Genomic DNA, 16207 nt, shown 5'->3' on the forward strand with positions numbered 1-16207 from the left:
CGAGTCCCTGCTGCCCCCCCCCCCCCCGGCTGAATGGGGAGCTCTGTTTCCCAGTACAGCCGTTCCTTATCTGGTCTGCACTCCTGCTCCCTCGGATGCTCAATGGGGAGATTTGTCCAAAGAAATGGGTCAAACAATGCAGAGAAGCGCACGGGGCGAAAGCGGCGTCAGATGCTCCGCATCGGTTCGAGGAGGAGCTGGGGCGAGAGGTGGCTGCCGGCACGAGCGATAAAGGAGCCCTTGTTCCCCGGGGTGAGGACGTAGCCGGGGCCACGGACGCGCTGGGGGGGTGCGGGTGGGTGCTCGAGCCCCTGCCTTGGCTCTGCAGCTCTCGCTGCTGTCTCGACGCCTTCGTCAGAGATCAAGAATTGGGTCTGCCTGGCCGGTGGCAGAACGTGTGTTGATGACGAAGTGCTGTGGTAAATTCTGTTGTTTGCAGGATAAGAGGAAATAATAATTGCACTCTTTAATCAAACTGCTTTGACCTCAAGCTGACAATTTCAAAGTCTTACAGCTGATCCTAAGCACCTCAACATTTTAGCCAATGAGTGTGTTTTAAGAGCTATGCACCTTTCAGGATAAAGGAAATACGAAAATATTTTCAGACATGCCAAATTTCAAAATTACTTTTTTTTTTTTTAAGTCCAGTTCCACTTTAATATTGCTTCTGATTTGAAGCTTGCTTCTCATTTAAATAACATTATCTTTTAGCTTCTCATGATACCGGAGACTTTAGCATCATTTCTGCTATGAGCTGACTTTCTTCTGATGCTGAGAGCTTATCATACTGTAAACACGAGTCCGACATTCAGTGTGATAAAATACTCAAGGATCCCAACACAATAACTGAGGCCTTTGCACCAGCACGCTCTCAAAATTACGATTTGAGTTTATTTTTTTAAACGCAAAGGTGCCCTGATTTGCACTAGGAATCCCTGCAGCTCGCACTGACGCAGCCCTTCGGAAAGCCCAGCCGTGTCCGTACGTGGTGCAGGGAGACGATGGCTTTGGAGCTGTGCAGTTTGCTGCCCTGGGTTTCTGCAGTTGCAAGCCGCCTTTGGCACCACGCGCTGCTCTTGCTTCACTGGATTTCGGGTTACACAGCGGCGTGCATCCACACCATTGTCTTCTGCTGGAGAGATGCAGAGAGTGAGGGCTTTGCCCCGAGAAGCGTTCATGCTCGACGTAATTCAGTTATTAATCCTGTCACAATTAACACAACTGTTAGCCTGGGACAGATGAGACATGGTCACGCCTTTAGCAATGACTTGGTCGAGGTGACTGGCAGCTTATCTGCATAAAATTTGCCATCGTGTGGAATATTATTAGTGCAAATCGTTGGAAGTGAGCAAAAAAAATGCCAGGGTACCTGGGGAGCGGGTTGTTTGCCACACGCTGTTGTGACACCAACAAGATGCTGATTTCAGCAAAGAACGTTGGGTTGGTTTTTAAGATTTCTGATTAAACAGCTTCTGAAGAAAAACTACTTAACAGTCAAAAAAATGGGAGTGCGCTGAATTTAGCGCTCGTGGAAGGAAGTTACTAGGTCCCCTTCCTGGAAGGTGTTTTCTTCTGATGAAAACAGGGTGAAATCAAGTGAAGTCAGGGGAATTGGAAAGAATTTGGTTCCAGAAAGGCACAAGGGGGATGGACGGGCTTTTGCGTGGGCTCAAAAGCAGGACAAAGTCAAGAGGCAAGACGCACTGAGGTGTTGGAGCAAGGGAGAAGGCAGGCTCGGGATGGCCGGGTGGGCGATGCTGAGGGATGCTTGCCTGGGACCTGAGGCCAGCAATCCCAGCTGAGTGTGTTCACCACGTGTTTTCTTTATGTGGTCTATAGGTGTGGTACCTCAGCCCATGACAAACGGATCCGCACAGACTCAGGTGAGTACTTGCCTGCTCCAGGATGCCCCGATGGCCGGGGTGACTGGGCAGCATCCCGGGTTAGCTCAGTTGAGGGGAATGTGTCGGAGTGATCAAGAGGGATCGGGGGTGAGAGGCCAGGCTCCTGGCATGCCGGCTTTCCTTGGCTCCCACCTGTGACACATGAGCCTGTCGGGGCCGGCAGAGCGGAGAGGGATGCTCATAATGTCCCCAAGGCTCGTTTAGCTCCATAAAATCGGCCAGCTTAACTGCTGCTGGCTGATTTTAATTGCTTCCTGCTGCAGCTTTAATTTAGGGGTTGAACAGGGCTGGCTTCAGCCCCATTTAATCACTGTTCCCGGTGACGGAGGGAGGAGGTGAGCGGCTGCCCGGCGCTGGCAGGACGGGAGGGCAGCGGCTCTGCCGGCAAATCCCAGGGAACTCCCGTGTGTGCACGTGCGTGTGTGCGCACACGTGTGTGCCTGCAGGGTCCCTTCGGCAGGACCCTCCCCTCCGGCCTCTGTTCCTGGCCCTGGACAAGCCAGGCGTTGCTCTCTGCCTGGCGGGGCGGCTGGGATGTCTGTTCCCACCAGGCTGGAGCGTTCTTCTGCCTAAGCTTCCCCCCCCCCTCCTAATTCTGCCTTTGTGCAAACTGGACTAACGCTTTAATTTCCACTAGCTGAATGGAGGATCCACATCTTCATCTCACAGTGACCTTCAAAGTCCAGGAAAGGAATCAGAGGTAAAAACCCCAAACATTCCCCCTCCCCTTTACATACTATTGTAGGTACATACTTGCCTTATGGTACTGCGTAACAATGCCTTTCAATGCATTTTCAGTTTTATCTCGCAGACTTAGGTACACTTGTATCCATCCAGCAAGCAAAATACAGAGTTTTCTTTCATCCCTTGCACTGTAGATGTGCATGAAATGAAGCCGTGAGCTGTCAGCAGCTGCTGGTTCCAGCGCAGCGGTGGCCGCGTTTCTGGGATAACTCCTTCAAGTGCCTGGTTAAGGGCTCGGGACCCTCGGGGTGACGTGTGCTGTAGCAGCACGAGCTGCTGTCACAGAGATGTACATGCAAAGATGTGCATCTGTAAACTGCCTTTGCAAACTGCCCCCTGCAAACCAGCGTCTGAGAGATGCAACAGCGTAAATGCGAATTAAATCCCATCGTGTTCTGCCTTCCTTCCCTTCTGCCTTCAGATGGGCAGGAGCTAAAACACGCAGGGTTTGATTAAATAGAGTTTAAGGAGACTGCGTGAGGTTTGGGTTACTTGACCGTGTCTGTCCCCTGCCAGCGAGCCGCTGGCTCCACAGGCCAAGTCCGGGCTGCAAATTCTTTCCCCTCTTTGTCCAGGGGACAGAAAAGCTCGTGGGGGTCTCGTGGCCTCTGCCAGCAGCAGCAGATGTCCCCTATTAACGGACGAGTTTTGCAAGGGTGCGGATGGATGCGTGCTCCGTTCCCCAGGCGAGCCCCTGGCTCTGGGAGGACTTGCACGCGCTTGTCCCTTCGGGCATCGTGGCCTCGGGGAGGAGGTGGCACTGCCCCGAACTGAGCAGAGGAGAACGTCAAGGGGTAACGGCAGCAAGTTAATTGGTGCTTCGTTGGGCAGTGACTTGTGCTTGAATAGTTTGAAAGGAGGTGTGAGATGAAAGGATGTCTGCAAGAGTTGTGGATCTTAACTGTAATTATACTGACGAGCTACAGGGCAGGAGGCAAGGCTGGGAAGCCGGGAGGGCAGGAGGAGCGGAGCTGTGAGGTTCAAGTGCTGCTAACAGGAACAAGGCAGGCTAAAATTTAAAAAAAGCCAAATTGCTTTTAGCTTGGAGCACAGTGAATTTATCACAGTGTTTAAAGGAGCTGCTGAGGATGGGAGGAGCGTGGATTTGGTGACCCGCAGGGCTGCTTGCAGGGCTGGGGCTGTTTCTCTGGTAGAGCCTGGCTGAGTGCCGCAGTGAAGGGCCAGAGAAGAGGCAGACCTCGCTGTGGAAGGTGAATGAGCGACCAAAAGTAAACACAAGGCATAGATTGGTATTCTCTCGGTGTTATTAATTTAGCAATTTTTTTTCTTAAAATAGTGAGTGGGGGATTTCTAAAGATAAATTTTTGAGCACTTTAGCATGAGGCTCTGCTAAAAATAGAGGAATGCCTCCATGCAGATGCTCTGTGGGGTCTCTACTGGTTCTCAGTGCTTGTGCTGTCCCCTGCCCCGAGACGGCTGGGACCAGGAGTCTGACGGCAGCAAGTGCTCATGCAGCCTCCTCTGAGACCCAGAGCCTCTAAAACATCTCGAACGCCAGCTGTGTCTGAGAGCTGTGGCCAAACGCCTGCAGTCTGGCATCTCCATTTCTCTCTGAGCATTAAATAATACATGTCCTGATCCAATGGCTGCTGCCTTTGGAAAACCAGGCTGTGTCCCGGTGCCTGAGCGCAGCGGTTCCTTCCATGGAGTCACCTTTGGGCTGTTTCAGAGATGGCTGTCCCACCTCTGCGCTAGAAAGCAGAGTCCCTGGGGGGTGGCGGGGGGGTTGCCTGCGGCCCGGCCCCCCAGCTCGTAGCCCGGCGTGCTCATTCAAGCCACCACCCGGTTCAGTTTGCATTCGTAAGCCAGAGCAAAGCTGGAGCCATTATCTTGCAGCGCTGGTGGAAGACCTTCCCATGGTTATCAGCAGGGTTTGTGAAATCATTATTTTGGAGTTTCGCATGCGTGGTAGGGCAGCAATGTGAGTAGGCAGGCTTTAAAGTGTTTCCTTAAAACTGAAGGTCTTGATTCTGTATGTTTGCCCACTATTGACACGAGTGCGGTGCTTGCGGAGTGCAGCCGTGCAGCTCCGGGGTGCAGCCGCTTCTCCCCGAGCTGGTCTCCTCGGGCACCTCCGCCCTGCCCGGCACCGAGACCCGGCAAAGCCTCAGTACAGATGTGATCAATGAAGCCGAAGCTTTAGATTGTGCCCGCTACGGAGCGTGCTGCCCGCTGAAACCAGCTCTGAGGAACCAAGTCCCGGCAGGGACGATGCTTCCCAGACCTGTGGGGTTTGAGGGTCTGTCCCCAGCAGGGATGCAATGGAATAAAAGCATTTTGGCCAGGACGTTAATTGTACCCTGAGGACGTGGTGGCCGTCCTTACCTACTGCAGGAACAAGAGGGTCAGGGTTAGTGGAGGGGCACCTGGGGTTTCTGGCTTGAGGGCACATTGTCGCAGCGGCAGTGACTTCAGAAAGGAAAGTTAATTTTCTTATTATAAAAGTAATTTTGTTAAGCAGATGGAAAGATGCTGTTTTCAGTACAGTTCCCAAAGCAAATACCGCCTTGACTGGTGTCTTACAGCGGCCGTGCTGGGCATGGCCAGCTGGGCACGCAGGCAGGGGCTGCTGTCCACCCACGCACCCCCCATCCCCGCCTCGGTTAGCCATGGGTGCTCTGCGAGCAAACGGGTACCCGGGCAGGCGAACATGGGGGGGCCTTGCCGCAACCCCTCCCTGCGAGCCCCGAGGCTCACCCCCAGCTTGCTCCCTCGTCCCTGCTTTCTGCCTACACCAGGGGCTTATTTTTCATTTTCCCAGCAGACAAGCGGAGCAGCTTGTTTTCCCTCTGGCAGCAGCTCCTGTGTTTCTGCTTTTCCACTTCCAGCCGTGGCAGCCACACATTCTTCAGGCAGGGAAAAAACCCCCACAAAACGCAATGTAGTAATTAACTCTGTGGCCACATGGACGCTGCCGCCGCCAGTGAAACCACAGACATGGCACGGGGGAGGGACTTTGACTTTCTGCTCCAAAAAAACCCACCCCTGCGCATTTGCTTATCGTGCACGCTGGAGGAAACGCCTCTCCTGGGGCCGTGCGGGGTGAAACGCTGCAGGACACCATGGCCGTGCTCGCGGCGGTGGGGGGGATGCTGCCATGGGCTGACATCTTTTCTCCCTTCTCCACGCAGGATGGAGACGCGGAGAAGAAAGACCCGTTTGAGGAGAGCGGGCTGACCCTGAGCCCAACGGCTGCTGAGGCCAAGGAGAAGGTGCGGGCCAAGCGGGTGAAGAAGAGAGCTCCGCAGATGGACTGGAACAAGAAGCGAGAGATTTTCAGCAATTTCTGAGCCTTGCTGGTGGCTGCCGTCCGCCGCTCTCCTGCCCCTGCCCCAGCTCGGACGTTTCTGAGGTGCCTACTCACTGTCCTTCAGTGTCCATGTGAGATGCTTTGTGCTCTGCTCTTCACTGGTTGCTTTTACAAGGCGTATTTTAAAGTCCTTTTTTTTATTTTTTATTATTATTATTATTATTGTTACTCACCAGCGATTCTCATAAGACAAATGTGACCAAAGCTCCTTTCCTTGCTTGCTCTTCAGCCCGGCTCTGGCTGCCCGCCATCCGCTGTTCCTATGAGAAAGGACTGGAAGAGTTTAACTCTTGTTTCTTACCTGCATCATTTAGGCTTCTATTATTTCTTTTTTTTTTTTTTTCTTCTTTATTTGGGGTGTTTGTTTTGGTTTTGCGGGTGTCCCAGACTGAGCCCCATGGGATGCTCTGTGCCCCTGTGCAAACGTCTTACGGCCTCGTGCCCCCGCCGTGGTGGGGGTCCGCAGGGTGGGGTGTACCTGGCACCCCCTCCCCGGCACCCCGTCTGCAGCGTCAACTACTCACACGATGGGAAAACGGACAGTGGCTGTAAATCGCTCTTGTTGGCTTTGCTATTGAAACAAAAAAGTTTGTTGTTTTTGTTTTTTTTTTTAAATGAAGTCCCATATGTTTCCAGTTAGTTTAGGAACCTCCCTCCCCACCAGTGACTTCTGCCCCAGCAATAAAAGCCCATTTTTCATCCCCGACAGCTCTGCAGAGGGGAGAGGGCAGGATTTAAAAACAAAACCCAAACCCAACAGCCCAAATGCCACAGGCCTCACCGTTTGCAGCCGTCGATGCGTTTTTTTTTTTAAATGAAGTCCCATATGTTTCCAGTTAGTTTAGGAACCTCCCTCCCCACCAGTGACTTCTGCCCCAGCAATAAAAGCCCATTTTTCATCCCCGACAGCTCTGCAGAGGGGAGAGGGCAGGATTTAAAAACAAAACCCAAACCCAACAGCCCAAATGCCACAGGCCTCACCGTTTGCAGCCGTCGATGCAGCGCTGAGCGCCGGGGCAAGGCAGGGAGCGGGGACAGTCCTGCCCTGCGGTGCGAGGAGCGGTGCTGCCGGCCCGGCTCCGGCAGCCTTGCAAGAAGACAAGAGCCATGGGATGCTACAAAAACTCTTTGGACAAACTTGAAAGCGAGCACAACCCAGCATCTGTCTCCAGGGAGGAACGCGGGGATCCGGCTCTGGCTGCGGGCTTGGCGCTGGGGAAGCGGGGCTCAGCTGTGGCTGTGCCTGGGTGCTGGGTCCCGGGGCAGGGTCCGGGTCCCACCTGGTTTGTTACTTCTGGGCTGGTATTTGATGCCTCCAGCCCGTGAGGATAACTGAGTCTCTGTCTCGCCACTGGGAGGGTGTCCTCTGAAGCCGTGGGGTCTCTGCGGGGCTGGCTACGAAGCAGGCAGCGGTGTGATGGAGTGGGCAGCTGCGTTGGCTTTCTATGGCCTCCTTTGAAAACACCCTGCTCTTGGTATTAGAGCCTCAAAAATGTATCTTTAAAGCATTACAAATTAAGCCTGTTTAAGCTCTTTATTACTTGCCTTTGGCTGTAAATGAGGGAAGATGACTAAGCCGAACTACAGCACTCTCCGAGGTTGCAGGCAGAGGTGTTTTACCAGGGCAGGGTCCCGGCCGTGATGGGGCTGGCCCCCTCCCTCCCACGCTCCAGCAGCTCCCCAAGCCCAGCCGCGGTGGCTGCCAGATATTTCAGCTCAAATGCCAAGGCAGCAGCGGGAAGGGACCGGGCACAGCAGGACAGTCGAGTACAAAACGCTTTCCCCAGCTAAAAGCAAATGGCAGCCATCACTTGGACATCGATGACCATTTTGAAACACGTGGCTGTGATTTTGCCCTGCGTTACGCCAGCGCTGCTGTGTTACAAGCCGTGGCCTTTGGGTTAGTCAGTGTTACGTTCCGGATAGCGTTAACGGCTCTGTGTGTATCTCCTAAGTATTGAGCTAAAAGGTGCCTTATAACATTTACTGCTCTCCTCGGCAGCGGGCTGGGGCTCAGCGCAGCGGTGGGTCAGTGCGGGGCAGGGGGACCGCAGCAGCGGAGCCAGGACATTTGGCTTCACCGTGGGGAGCAGCTGATGCCCACGGCTGTCAGCTGGCTGGCAGGAGAGCATGGAAAGCCTCAGGGGCGAAGGAGATGAGTTCTCTTTTATGAGTTATCTTTTAGGAATGTTGATGGGCTGAACAGGTTGAAAATAATGACTTTGGAGAGGAACTGGTGCAGGTGTTTGGCTATCGGTGTCGAGACTGGCAGCAGGATGACGGCTCAGGATGCGGAAAGGTTTGCCTCCCCTCCAGGACTCTGCCATTAACAAGACACCTCTTCCCTACCCCACTTCAAAGACAATTACCTGCTCTCTTTTTGGCCCCCCAAATATTAGCTTCTATAAATCGGTAATCTTTTGAAGGAGCCCTTCTTTTTCATGGTATGCACGTTGCTTCCCGTGCCTGCACAGCCAAACCCCAGGCAGTGCCCCGGTTTGCGCAGGGCAGAGCGTTCCCCGTTACACTGACCTAAATGCCGCGCTCTCCGATGCATGTCAGAGAGTAAAGACCTGTTTGTAAATACCGCGTTTCTCATACAAGACTGGACCACTGTAGTTGAGGGGGGAAAAGAAGAACATGTAGTTTTGAATGCAGATCAAAAGAAATCAGGTGTGCAAATCTGTACTGATAAGATTTTCAAATCTTAATCTCTGCTTAGTCCATGGAAACTGCTCCTGGTTAAAGCACTTACCGTATTTCTGACATCTTGTAGCTCAGTAGTAATTATTCAGTTCCTGTACATTTAACTTGGAAAAAAAAATCAATAAAGTATAAGGCTGTCAGCTGCATTGTAAAAACATAATGTACACTGTAATGTCAGTAATAAACTTCGTTTTCCCATGTACCGAGTACTTATTTGCTCGTTCCTCATCTGTTTGGTAGGGAACTTCAGAGCGGAATTACAGCCGCCTTTAGCGCATTATAAACTTTGCTTCCTCCCTTGCCTGTTTAAAGAGTAGCTGAAATTATTCCTTTGAAGCTCTACAATGAAGTCAGCACTGCCCTTTCTTTGAAGAACAAAACACAGATGGTGGTGGTGTCCCTTCTGTCAGCTTCTGAGGCACATGCTAGCCTGGCTCCTGTGGCCACTGTAACCCTTGCTGGCACACACAGAACCGAGAGCGACGCCAGCTTGTCTCCTGCCCGCCCCCAGCTCTGCATTACCCCCTGCTCTTCTGCTACCAGGACCCAAAGGTCACTTGCCCAGGCAGTGGCCTCCTCTGATCCTGGCTCATGAAGTCATTCATTGCAGTGCCCCTCGCTGCGCGGGCTAGGCAGGCGGCTTGGCAGGTTGCGTGCTGCCTGCTCTCAGCTGGCAGGGCTGGTTGCTACGGTCTCACGCTTTGGTGAGGTCACCCGTGCTCTCCTCCCCCTGCCATGTGTCGCACAGATGCCAGCAAACCTCATGGGTGGAAAAAAAAACCCCAACAAACCCACCACCTTTATTAAATGTGTATTTACAAGCAGCAGCAAATCCCCTAGGACAAAGCATTTCTCTCCAGCCACTCCTGACGCGGCACAGCCTGCTGCTCCGCCGGGCATGCTCAGGCATTCACACGGGGGCTGGAGCCTTTAGCACTGACACAGCAGGACTGCTGCACTTTGAAAGACCCTTTTTCCTCTCGAGAGCTCAGCCATTGCCAGCGGCTGCTCCCTCCTCAGAGATGCTGAGCTGGCTGCAGCAGTCTCCTGCTTCCCTGCAGTCACGCAGCCAGCCCCGTGCAAAGCACAGCTTTACTAGGGCTCAGCTCCGGGCTGCTGCTGCTTGAGCCAAAGCAGCTTTGTTGCTCTACGAAGACCGGATGACCCCCCTCAGCGTCTCTTAGCAGCTGGGCAAATGTCTTGATTGAGGCATTCGTTGCAGCGAGGATTCACAGGCAGGCAGGTCTGCTGGCCAAAGCCCACCAAGAGCCAGTTTATCTCCCTCCAGAGATCCCTGCAGTGAGAGGGAAAACATGAGCTTTCCGATACAGCTGCTCGGAGGGGTTAAAGAACAGCCCGTGCTTTTAAATGGATCCCTTTCGCCTACTGTCCATTCCTCTTGGCTTCCCGAGGCGCATGGAGGCAGGTCCCAGCCTGCTGCTAAGAACAGCCTTCCTAACCCTTCCTGATCCCTCTGAACGGGGGTTGGGAGCAGAGGACAGACACATGAAGTGCCTGTGGTCATTCTCTTGTGCTAAGGCACATGCCAGATGTGGAGATGCAACAGAGTACCTGTCAGCTGGCACTTGATACTGAAGATTAAGTGTCAGTGAAGGCCAGAATCCAACCATGCTCTGATATTGCTGTGGCCATCAGGCTCAGCAAGGTCCTGTGTAGAAAAGCACCTGGCTTGGGTCACGGTAAACTTGTCAAGGCAAGAATCGGGCATCAAGACCTCCAGGTACCTGCCTGCACTAGTGGCGATCGATACATCTGATAGCCAGGAAACAACCAAGTAGCTGAGATGCTGCTGCTGCAGCTTTCTGGGAGAGGAGAAATGCCTGCAGGCTAGTCCCCCATAAAGAGGAGGGACGCAAAGTGCAGTCACTGAAAATGCTATAAGCAGGGTTGTGTGCAGACGTGGCTCCTGCAGCTAGCTTGAGGGGCTTGGTGTGGAGGAAGGAGGCTGGGGTCTCAGGCCTCACCTGGGCAGCCAGTCCTCCAGCGCTACCCGAGTTTCCTCGGGGTATCTGGTCTCCTTCTTCACCCACTTCAGCCTGTTTGTGATCCTGTGCACATGGGTGTCCACAGCTAGGAAGGGAGAGCCCAGAGTTTAGGTGGGGGCAGACACACCTGAACAGAGAGAGCACAGCCAAAAGCTGCCTGTCACAGCACACCAGGTACAGCGCCCGGCACGGGCTTCCTCCGCGGGCCGGCAGGAACAGGCAAGTGAAACAGGAGGGGAGGCTCACTCGCAGAACAAACGTGCTGCTTTCTTCCTAGGGCCAGAGCCAAAAGCAAGACGGGATGGGTATCTCATACCATGCAGCTAGCGACACGCTCACACAATCTGACCCAGCCTTCCTTCAAAGGTTCGCGTGCTCTGATCTAGCAGGCACAGGGCAGCCTGCCCTGGGTTCTCTTCCTCTCTGTGTCTCAGCTGATGTTACGCAAGTTGCAATCTCTGCCCCTTAGTTTACCCAGATGGAAAACACATTTCATAATACCTACCAACACAAGAGGGTTTGTGAGACTTAAACGAATGTTTATAAAGTGCTTTGAGCTAAAAAGCTCTGAATGCAAAGTATATTATTGTTAGATCAGCAGCGATAAACCTGTCTCTATGGCTAATTGGGCAAAACCCAGGAAATTGCTGTAAACAGGAAGACTTAAGTCTTGCTTCCTAAATCAAAACTGAGCACACAATTATTTGGAAAATAGTTGGCTAGTTTGGCTCCCTCTAGACATCCCTCCCCCACAGAAGGGAGAGAACAACAGACCCCAAGCGCTGTCAAATCTAGCGCAAGAGCCACATTTCGTACAGCCGACGGTCACCAGTGGGGCTGCAGGAGTCAGCTGCCGCCCGCACTGACCTTGGGCTGCGTGCTCGCTGCGGCGGCAGTCATTCATCAGGTGGCACCATTCCTAGCTTTCCCAGGGCTCCTCCTTTAAGCGGCAAATACACTTGGAATATTAATCTGTACCCAAGGGCCCCCAGGCCGGGCAGCCCGCCGGGACCCTGCAGTCGATCGTCCAGCCCCATCTGCCGGCTGCTGCGGGCAGCTCTGCTGCCAGCCACGCTCCCTTCTGTGCTCCCCAAATGAGCACCGTGCAGGAGCGAACCTGCCCTGGGTCTGGTCTGGGCACATCACCGCAGGCTTCCCCACGGGGTACAGCTATGCGCTCTCCTACGCTCTCTGTTCAATAAACACGGCAAATAAACAAATGTACCCGTGGTCACCTACTACCCAGCCGCAGGAACTAAAACAGATCAGAAATCCTGTAGCTACAGATTGCCTGAGACCATTTCTTTCTAAGACCCATCATGAATTACCGATTTCAAACAGCAATTTGGACTAAGCCCTGCTTCTGCCCTCTTACGGCTTGCCAAACAAAAATCCCAAATGAGATTTGTTTAAACGGAAGCAACCCTGGGAAAAAACATCAGACTATCCTAAAAGTATCCCCAAATCACAGAATTATCTCCACATCTCTTTCACTTGACACCAAAAAGATTTCAAAGCATTATTCTGCTAGCACATCTTTTTGGATGCCTACCCGACTCGGCAATACTTGCACTGCTTACCAGCACCTGAGGGGAGGGACTGACTGCCCTTGGGGATTTTTGCTATCACATTTGGGGCAAAACAATAGCCGGGTCCATATGCAAATCCTAGCAACTCATCTGCTGCGAGTGGTCGAGGGTTGCATCCTTCAGCCACCCAAATAGTCTGCAGATGACTAAACTGAAGCGATGCTATCAGGCTCCTGGGGCAGGCAGATAACCCAGCTGCAATGCTTCCCCTCTGCCCAGGGAATGGATCAGGCAGGATTTAGGAGAGGAATGGGGAAAACACGGTCCAACCTACCTATCCCGGAGACACTGTCCCAGGCAATGTTCATGGCCAAGTGGGCCATTTTGGGCCCAACCCCTGGCAGCTGCACCAGCTCCTCCACAGTTCTCGGTATGTCGCCCCCGTACTTCTGCTTCAGGATGGCTGTTGTCTGCTTTATGTACTTCACCTTGTTCTGGAAAACCAAGGGGAAAGGCAAAAAATCCAAGTTGCCCTCCAATGTAGGGAAAAGAGACAAACAGCTCAGAAAACAAACCATCCCTGAGTGTATGTTACATGAGGCCACACACTGGAGTTTGCGGAGGGGAGACAGAGGTCTTTGATTTCTCCTTGAAAGCAAAACGCTGAGACCTGATTAGCTCTAACCTCCCCGGCACGCTCCAGGCACTGCAGCAAGCAATCTTGCTGTGAATACAAATTGCTAAAACTGGCGTAAAATACAGCCTTCAGCTTGACTCCAGGGGAAAGATCACCAGGGGGCACGGCACGCAGGCTGAATACCGTCTCTCAGGAGCAGGGCTGGTTCGCACCCACCTCCTGCCTTCATCACCTTCTGTCAGCGCAGCGACCGGCCACGCGTACAGCCTGCAAAGGACAAGCCTGCACCCGCTTTGCGCTTCTCTCCTGGGCCTCTGAGCTGTCTCAGACAGCTGTATGGGAACGGAGGACGGTGGAGGGGGTTCCTCTACGTGCACATCGGGTGCTGCCGCGATCCTGCACTCACCCTCCAGAATCCTACAGGGTAAATGATCCGCCCAAGCGTCGCGTCATCCATCTGCAAAATACTGTCGACTGTGAGGCCATGCTGCCTCAGGCGCAGCATGGCAGCTGATGTCACCTGGTCCTTGGTCTGGCTGGAGAGCATCAGTGACAGCAGAACTTGGTAGCGCATAACCTGGGGAAAAGGAGACAGTGAGACACCCCAAGATCTCTGAGAGGATCCGGCCACCTCTGGGGCTCGGTTCTCCCACCCAGCACCATCTTCAGTCCAGTGCATAATATGGACCTACCCTGGTTCAGCCGTATCCGTCTACAAGAAACTAGAAGGCTGCAACAGAAATAATCCATAACCTTTTACTTCCACCACACAATAAAGGGAGAAAAGAAACACCTTCAATCCGAGCAGTCAGCATGCGTAAAAGGGCAGAGAGCAGCTACTGTCTGCTGGTATCTCACATCCAAAGACGCCAGTGCTTAGCCACAAAGGGTCAGACAAAGCTTTTCCTGATGATGGGATTCTCAGGAGACCCCACAGGACGTAGAAGTACAAACGCCCAATGATTTTTCATGCAACTTCTGCACTAAAGCAGCTTTGGAAAATCCCGTCCCTTTCCCACTATGCTTCAGTAGGAACTGGGAATCTGGCTCCAGAGAGCTCCTTAAGAAACCAAATCTAAAGAACTGGGATGACAGAGACTGGGAGATGAAGCACAAAACCCACACGTTCCTCTGTTGCTGTCATGCAGGGTTTAGCCCAGACCATCCTATTTTTCAACTGATTTTTCCCCGGATGCGATTCTCTCCCCACCGGAATGAGGAGGATGATGCAACTAACCTGGACTGACCCAGGATAACGTGGGGTACAATCCTGCCTCCAGCTCTCTTACAAACAAAGTTTACAAAACCGCTGGTGCACCAGGAAAAATCTCTGAGTGCACGGAAGTAGGGTAATCTCCAAGTGCATGGAAGTTGTGTGAGGAGCGCTGGTGTGTGCTGAGGGTTACAACGTCCCCTTTTTCTTGGAAGCAACAACCCTGCTTCCCTAGGGAAGAAAAGTTATTTCCATATCGTGCACCATGATCCCCCTGGCCCCACAGCCGCACTTGGTGCCAGCCCACCTGGCTGCGGAGCGTGTGACGCTGTCTGAATCCGGAGTCAAAGCTAACCGTTTTCCCCAGGGATCCAAGCCCAAGGCACGATGCCAGCAATAAGGACAGCGTTACATGCGCCGAAGCTGTGCAGCTGTGTCTTCGAGACCCCTCCCTCAGAGCCCAGCAGGTCGCTGTGGAGCACACGACTCCTGCTGCTCTGCCGAGCCTGCCTGCGGGTTATCTCCACGTTCCCACACCAGCGCCGCGCATGGAGAGCGCAGCCCTGCAGCCCCGGATCCCAGCGCCGCGCCACGGCCTCGCTCCGCTTTGTTTTTTGTACTGATGCAAATGGCCCCCTCAGAGGGAGGCGTCATTTGGGGCCTTTGATTGTGTTCCCAGGCTTGGGGAGCACAGTGCCATCCCAGCATGGCCCTTCCTTTCAACCAGTATCCCCTTAAAAGTGGACCGCAAGAGGGGAGGAAGCCAACCTACGCTTCTGTGCTGCTCTGAAGAACATAAAAGCAGCCTGGAAAGTTTTTTCTTGGCTCCCCTCACCTTTTCTCCATGCTGTTTTTCCTCTGTATTACAGAGCCATCTTGCTGGATACTTTCCTTGGACTCCAACAGAGATTTTTAAGAAAAAAGGGACGTGCCTTCATGCCCTGCCAGCCTGCCCCAGAAGACAGCACTGCCACAATACACTCTCAGGGTTTTCACTCCCAAGTCCAAAATCATCCTGTTTTTGCCTCAGCTCCTACTCTTGGTTCAGCCTGCTAACTCTTCTGGCAGCAGTTTAAGCAGAGGACAAGGGCCTTTCACAGCTGCGTTTGCTAGTTGGTCTCTAATGCCCAGCATGGGCTGAATACGAGCAGAGAACATCTCAGAAAATACCCACTGCCATTTTACAAGGACTGTCTGAAGCCAACAAGCCCGGTAGCGGAGAGGCAGCGGCTGACTCTCCTCCTCTAGCAGGATGAACGGTTTCTCTCATACGCACGCTTGTGCAGTAACCTCTTGTGGGACCGATCCCAGCCTAGAGTCCTGATACACCTTGCGTTTATTTTTCTGTTCTGGAGATATCCAAAATGGGACATATCCAGGGGCAACGTGAGGATGAGGAAGGCCGGAGGGCTGCGGAAGCAGGGCTGTATTTTCATGTGCCCGCGGCCAGAGGGCTGCGGAAGCAGGGCTGCAGAAGCAGGGCTGCGGAAGCAGGGCTGTATTTTCATGTGCCCGCCTGACGGAGCAGGGCAGCAGGGTGTTGTTACCTGTGGAGGTGCGCTGCTGTCGTAACACTTCTCCACTCCCATCTCATCGACGGGAGCATCTCTGTTCCTCCGCATTTCCTGGATGCGCTCCAACTGCTGCCGCCAGTCCCTTGGCTCCCAGCGTGGTCTCTGGGGCTCCGACGTCCCCTGCTCGGCACCGTCCCCCTGCGCAGATTCGTAGGCAATGGCGATGCTCTTCCTCCTCCTGCTGCGCCTCGGGATGCCGGCTGTGCTGTGGACCCGGCTCACTGCAAGAGACGGGAGAGAGATTTTCAGGCCAGAGACCAGGGGAAAGAGAAGCCTCCATCTCCCACCGGAGCCCAGCATCAGCCCTGAGTGCCAAAACCACCCGGGGGACCATGACGAGGGATGAAGTCGTCTCCCCCATAGTCCCAACCCAGCAGCAACACTGCCCGTCTGCCCAGCCCTAACCAGAGCCAGCCGCGGGGCGAGGAAGGGCTGGGAAGGACCTGGGAAACAGGTGACAACAGTTGGGGACACATGTCACACTATGGGAACGCCTGTCCCAAACACACAGGAGGCGGCTGAAAGACAAGACGCGTCCCCAGGCCCCCGCCCAGCCCCACAGA

General features: G+C 53.6%; 2 protein-coding genes across 2 annotated transcripts in view; one reads left to right on the forward strand and one right to left on the reverse strand.

The window, feature by feature from the left end:
- SLC9A3R2 (SLC9A3 regulator 2) overlaps positions 1-6762 on the forward strand; it is a 41393-nt gene extending 34631 nt beyond the window's left edge. The window contains exons 5-7 of the mRNA XM_009286609.1: positions 1840-1883; positions 2542-2604; positions 5801-6762. Coding sequence (XP_009284884.1) covers positions 1840-1883; positions 2542-2604; positions 5801-5959 — 266 coding nt within the window. The 3' untranslated portion in view covers positions 5960-6762. The remainder of the gene's footprint in view (positions 1-1839; positions 1884-2541; positions 2605-5800) is intronic.
- Positions 6763-9492: 2730 nt separating this feature from the next.
- Positions 9493-15944, reverse strand: NTHL1 (nth like DNA glycosylase 1). The gene is made up of 6 exons (XM_009286610.2): positions 15932-15944; positions 15618-15865; positions 13264-13434; positions 12555-12714; positions 10671-10776; positions 9493-9979 (listed from the first exon to the last, which is right to left on the reverse strand). Exons 1-6 carry the CDS (start codon positions 15942-15944, stop codon positions 9856-9858), a joined length of 822 nt encoding a protein of 273 aa, XP_009284885.1. The 3' UTR covers positions 9493-9855.
- Positions 15945-16207: the final 263 nt, after the last annotated feature.

Source organism: Aptenodytes forsteri, unplaced genomic scaffold, assembly GCF_000699145.1.
Source record: "Aptenodytes forsteri isolate BGI_AS27 unplaced genomic scaffold, ASM69914v1 Scaffold55, whole genome shotgun sequence".
Lineage (NCBI taxonomy): Eukaryota > Metazoa > Chordata > Aves > Sphenisciformes > Spheniscidae > Aptenodytes > Aptenodytes forsteri.

Excerpts from the sequence above, each read along its gene's own strand:
- NTHL1 (XM_009286610.2), bottom strand. Across the intron at positions 13,435-15,617 it reads ACAGCAGCGCACCTCCACAG|GTTATGCGCTACCAAGTTCT; the intron begins GTAACAACACCC and ends CCTTTTCCCCAG. Across the intron at positions 10,777-12,554 it reads GGACAGTGTCTCCGGGATAG|CTGTGGACACCCATGTGCAC; the intron begins GTAGGTTGGACC and ends CTCCCTTCCTAG.